General features: G+C 40.4%; 1 protein-coding gene across 3 annotated transcripts in view; it reads right to left on the bottom strand.

The window, feature by feature from the left end:
- Positions 1 to 209: 209 nt before the first annotated feature.
- Positions 210 to 6,000, bottom strand: part of LOC126356280 (poly(U)-binding-splicing factor half pint) — a 115,828-nt gene continuing 110,037 nt past the window's right edge. For all 3 annotated transcript variants that reach the window (XM_050007154.1, XM_050007163.1, XM_050007172.1), the window contains exons 15-16: positions 797 to 906; positions 210 to 687 (exon numbers count right to left, since the gene is read on the bottom strand). In XM_050007154.1, the coding sequence (XP_049863111.1) occupies positions 578 to 687; positions 797 to 906 (220 nt within the window). In that variant the 3' untranslated portion in view covers positions 210 to 577. The remainder of the gene's footprint in view (positions 688 to 796; positions 907 to 6,000) is intronic.

Genomic DNA, 6,000 nt, shown 5'->3' with positions numbered 1-6,000 from the left:
GACAAATTCATTATCAGTGGTTCTACTTTGGCCACTGTAAGCTATTTTCTTTGTCAGCCCACAAAGTCTCACTTATCTTCTACGGAGTGACACACTTCAAGTCTGTGACTAACTATATTTTGTATGATAGATTTCAAGTGAGTGCATTTTTGTATTTTTGGGATGGAAGGATAAAATATTTGAGCTTCTTTGAACAAAAGAGATAAATATAAAGTTTTACTATATACATATATTTTTTAAAAGTCTCCATGTACAGCTACAGAACTTGCTTGTAGCCGAATGGTAAATTTTACATTTACCTTCCAACTGTGTGTCAAATGCAGAAAAATATTCTGCCTAAAATATGTTTAATTATATTATTTACATGAATTTGTAATACAGTATTTACTCCATGCTTAACAAATATACTCTGCAATGAAATGCATTTTTGACAAAACCTTTTAAAACACGGCACGTATTTCATCAGTTATTTGACACAACACACATGCAATGTACCGCTCACTTCTCTGATGTTGAGAGAAAGTCCCATAAAGTTTCTTCCATAGGAGAAACTATGACACTAGACACTAGCACCTAATTAACCCGAGAAATCATTGTGGTCAAACAATGTCTGGTCATATAACTCACTTTTCACTAATCTTCCACCAAAATACCTTCCATTCAAAGCGTCTCTCGCACTCTCAGCCTCTGTAAAAAAGCAAGGGGAAAATAAACACATAGTACAAAAGTAAAATGCTAATATTAAATTCAGCACACTTGACAGAACACTCAAGGTCATAAGCTATTCACAACTTACCACTCATCTGAGAAAATTCTACAAATATCTTGACAATAACTTCTGCATCATCATCTTCTTCTTCAGACTGTTTCTCATTATAAATTATTACTCTTTCAACAGTTCCGTACCTAAAAAAGAAGTAGTCTTCTGTAAACAAACTCCACTTCCTGCCAAATGCTACACATCACCCTACATACAAAAGCAGTTAGGTACACAAAATGATAAATGTAGACTTATCTGCCATTGTGTATAACAATTCTTTGTTTGCTTGACTACATGTAACAACAACATCCATTTCATCTGTATTAATAATCATAGTTAAATCTTCCCTGCAGCACATTCTCTGGTTCTTTTGTTTGCTTTCCTGTCTCCTCTGATAATTCTGAACATTACTTGCTGAGCAGCAATGTTTTTGAAAGTTTTTCATATCGAATCTTCATGTGTCTCAGCCACAAAAAAACAATGATAAAGTTTTGCAGTATCACACTACAAACTACAATAAATGGCATCAAATTAGTTTTTCTTACAATTATGACCAGACGAACTCTTGCATTCAACAGCTCATCTTACACCATTGTTTTCTAAGTTTTCACAAAATGTACTACTATACATTTATCTACATTTACGAGCCAGGAGTGGGTAAAAATGATACAGTTGAAAGACCTAGCAAATATTAACACAATTTTTAGACACACACATACATACATAATCACATCTTTGCTACCAATGCTACCTGTTCAGTTGTGTGCTAATAACTTCTAACTGAAGTGATCCTACTGCATTTCCTTTCTACTCACCAAAGGATATACTACTTCAGGAATACTTTATTGAGATGACAATATAGTATTAAAGTCAAAGGTGTAAAAACAATACATCCATGTACAGTTTGCTTAAAATTACTTGTTAGTTGATGCTGGGGCTAGTTTCCTCTGATCAGAGTGCTCAATGTCGTGTCCGAATTATTCGCCATTGCCAAAGTGCCACAACAATTGGTGAAGTCATTTCCAATTCCTGAACCACCATCCTTTCTTGATGTGTTTGGATCTTGAATCAGGGGTCAGGCACGTTTATTTTGAATTTCATTATAACCGCAGCACATCACAAACAAAATACACTTAATGATGCTAAAGAAACACACGTTTCATTCAAGGCACTAACTAAACACCACTGGGTACTTTCACATAAGATACAATTCAGCATCAAACAGTGGAAAATACAGGATGGATTGTAACAATACCAGAGAAGCAAAGTTGCCACTCACCATACAGTGGAGATGCTGAGCTGCGATAGGGACAACAAAAAGAATCACACAATTCTAGCTTTTGGCCATTAAGGCCTTTGTCAGCAGTACACACACACACACACACACACACACACACACACACACACACACACACAAAACTAGCACACACATCTGCAGTCTCAGAGAGCTGAAACCACAGTCCAAGCAACAGCACCAGTGCATGATGGGAGTGGTGGCCGGGTGGGGGTAAGGAGGAAGCTGGGGTGGGGAGGGGGAGGGATAGTATGGTGGGAGTGGCGGACAGTGAAGTGTTGCAGTTTAGACAGAGGGAGGAGAGAAGGTGAGGAGGGGCGGGGGTAAGTAGCGAAAAGGGGAGAAATAAAAAGAATAAGGCCAGGCCTTATCTTTCCAGTCTCCCACCACCTCCCCAAGTTCCACAGTCTGGCCAAGAGAAGCATTCACCTTGTAACTCAGTACCATCCGGGACTGGAGCAACTGAATTACATTCTCCACCAGGGTTTCGATTACCTCTCATCGTGCCCTGAAATGAGAAAGGTCCTGCCCAATATCCTTCCCACCCCGCCTACCGTGGTATTCCACCTTCCACCGAACCTACACAATATACTCATCCATCCTTACACAACCCCTACTCCCAATTTCTTATCTCATTGCTCATACCCCGTAAAATGACCTACATGCAAGACCTGTCCCATACATCCTCCTACCACCACCTACTCCAGTCCGGTCACTAACATCACCTATCCCACCTGTGAAACCAGTCATGTGATTGACAAGCTAAGCTGCAGCCACTGTGCTGCATTCTATGTAGGCATGAATGGTCACCGACAAACTGTGGCCAAAAAACAAGTGGACCACCCTGCTGCTGAACACACTGCCAAATATGATATCCCTCATCTCAATGACTGCTTCACAGCCTGTGCCATATGGATCCTTCCCACCAACACCAGCTTTTCTGAATGGCACAGGTGGCAACTTTCCCTCCAATACATCCTATGTTCCTGTAACCCTCCTGGCCTCAACCTTTGTTAGTCACTGTCCTCACCCATCCAGCCCCCTCCCTGTTCTCATTCCAGCACTACACAGCCGTCATTTCACCGTCACACCCAGTCTTTTAATTTCTCTCCTTTTCGCTACTTACCCCCTCCCCCTCTGCATCTTCTCTCCTGCCCTCCGTCTAAACTGCAACACTTCACCGTCCGCTACTCCCACCATACTATCCTTCCCCCTCCCCGGCCCAGCCTCCTCCTTACCACCACCCAGCCACCACTCCCATCACGCACTAGTGCTGCTGCTCGCAGCATGGTTTTAGCTCTCTGAGACTGGAGACGTGTGTGTGTGTGTGTGTGTGTGTGTGTGTGTGTGTGTGTGTGTGTGTGTGTGTGTGTCTACTGCTGACAAAGGCCTTAATGGCCAAAAGCTATAATTGTGTGAACCTTTTTGTTGTGCCTATTGTGACTCAGTATCTCTGCTACATTGTGAGTGACAACTTTCCTTCTATGGTATTGTTACAATTCAGCATCACATATGAAATCATCATGTTCAGAGGGATCGGCTTACATCAAATAAGTTTTGCATGACATGGTGTGAAACCAAGGTTATGAAGGCTACAATTTATCAGTGGGACTGGGTTAGAGTGTCGAACGTATAAACAAATCAGTCAGTGTCATATTTTGATGCAATGGTTACCGTAATAGCCTGCCATTCTGAAGGTCGTATATTTAAGTCTTGACAACTGTCCCGAATTTTTTTTTTGTCTTTCTAAATCTAATCATAAGAGTTTGATTATCATTTTTGTTCAAGTAATTGGTTTAAATGTAATATATTTATTCCTGATTTTTTTTTTGCCATGTCACTTTCATCATTGTATTGACTGTTTTATCTGCTCTTATTTTACCTATCTATCATGCTATTTTTGCCTGGAATCTGCCTGGGTTGTCTATAATCTGGAACCAAGTGCCAATGAGGACTGATAATCATTTGGTAACGTGGCAGCTGATGTAGCTAGTGAGATGACAGTTTCAGGTACCTATGACAGCAAGAAATTAGTTCAATTTTATCTCTGAAACTGACATTTTTCTGTCTTGAGTTTGCTCATAGGGGTTAAGATTTAATAGCTGTGAACAAAGCAAATGTGATTTTAGTTGTGCTGCGGATTGTTGATAACTCTTTCCTTGGATACATTATGCGTCACCTCTGTGTTACACCTTAGTGCACCACATGTAAAGAGATAAAGATTTCAATGATCGGTGTTACCAGAATTTATTTTCACTGCCACTGGCATGGGGCCTGTCTCTGAAGAAGGTAAGGTTCAGTTTGTAATAGATTCTAAAACTCTGCTACAGGGTTAATGTGGGCAAGCAGTTCAGTCGCCTTTTTAACACGGGGGTGTGACTTGATTCTTCTTGCTGGAGACAGTTTTCTGCACAAACAAGCATGCAATAAATAATGGTTTCCAACAGGAGCAATCTCCAGTACGTTCACCGTAAAACTTTGCAAATATTCTGTCAAGTCCTAGAGTCTTATTGAGTTTTATTGGCTTCAGGGCCAACAACTACCCTTCCTTCCAACACTAGTACCAGTAATTATATTATTTATCTCTGCACTGACACAGAAATTAAATGGTGGCATTATTTCTAAATTATGTTATGTTAAACAAAATGAGGAATTTTGACAACATACATGCCCAAAATAATTTTGACAACCTTAATACACGCCCCAAAATTCTGATTACTTCTGTAGAGATCAAAGAATGAATTTTGATTTAATAGCAGTTGAGAGCTCTTTCAATCACCATTTCAGTAGTCGTTATTTTTCACACTTTCGTCTGCCGCAATGAATGACTAAGAGATGGTATACAACAGGGCAACTGTTACACAGCAACCACAGTTAAAGATAACAGATGCTTTAAAAAATGTGAAACTTAGCTTTTTATATATCTGACAATAACTGTGGGATAAACATGGAACTTTGCACGTAATAACTTACCAATACATCATCTTCCCCCCCCTGAACCATGGACCTTGCCGTTGGTGGGGAGGCTTGGGTGCCTCAGCGATACAGATAGCCGTACCGTAGATGCAACCACAATGGAGGGGTATCTGTTGAGAGGCCAGACAAACGTGTGGTTCCTCAAGAGGGGCAGCAGCCTTTTCAGTAGTTGCAGGGGAAACAGTCTGGATGATTGACTGATCTGGCCTTGTAACACTAACCAAAATGGCGTTGCTGTGCTGGTACTGCGAACGGTTGAAAGCAAGGGGAAACTACAGCCATAATTTTTCCCGAGGGCATGCAGCTTTACTGTATGGTTAATGATGATGGCGTCCTCTTGGGTAAAATATTCTGGAGGTATAATAGTTCCCCATTCGGATCTCCGGACGGGGACTACTCAAGAGGATGTCATTATAAGGAGAAAGAAAACTGGCTTTCTACAGATCGGAGTGTGGAATGTCAGATCCATTAATCATGCAGGTAGGTTAGAAAATTTAAAAAGGGAAATGAATAGGTTAAATTTAGATATAGTGGGAATTACTGAAGTTCGGTGGCAGGAGCAACAAGACTTTTGGTCAGGCGAATACAGGGTTATAAATACAAAGTCACATAGGGGTAATGCAGGAGTAGGTTTAATAATGAATTTAAAAAATAGGAATGCGGGTAAGCTACTACAAACAGCATAGTGAACGCATTATTGTGGCCAAGATAGACATGAAGCCCACACCTACTACAGTAGTATAACTTTATATGCCAACTAGCTCTGCAGATAACGAAGAAACTGAAGAAATGTATGATGAAATAAAAGAAATTATTCAGGTAGTGAAGGGAGACGAAAATTTAACAGTCATGGGTGACTGGAATTCGGTAGTAGGAAAAGAGAGAGAAGGAAACATAGTAGGTGGATATGGATTGGGGCTTAGAAATGAAAGAGGAAGCCGCCTGGTAGAAATTTGCACAGAGCATAACT

This window comes from Schistocerca gregaria, chromosome 1, assembly GCF_023897955.1.
Source record: "Schistocerca gregaria isolate iqSchGreg1 chromosome 1, iqSchGreg1.2, whole genome shotgun sequence".
Lineage (NCBI taxonomy): Eukaryota > Metazoa > Arthropoda > Insecta > Orthoptera > Acrididae > Schistocerca > Schistocerca gregaria.
The sequence above is the reverse complement of the archived record's forward strand: the minus strand, read 5'-3'. Positions and strand labels throughout refer to the sequence as shown.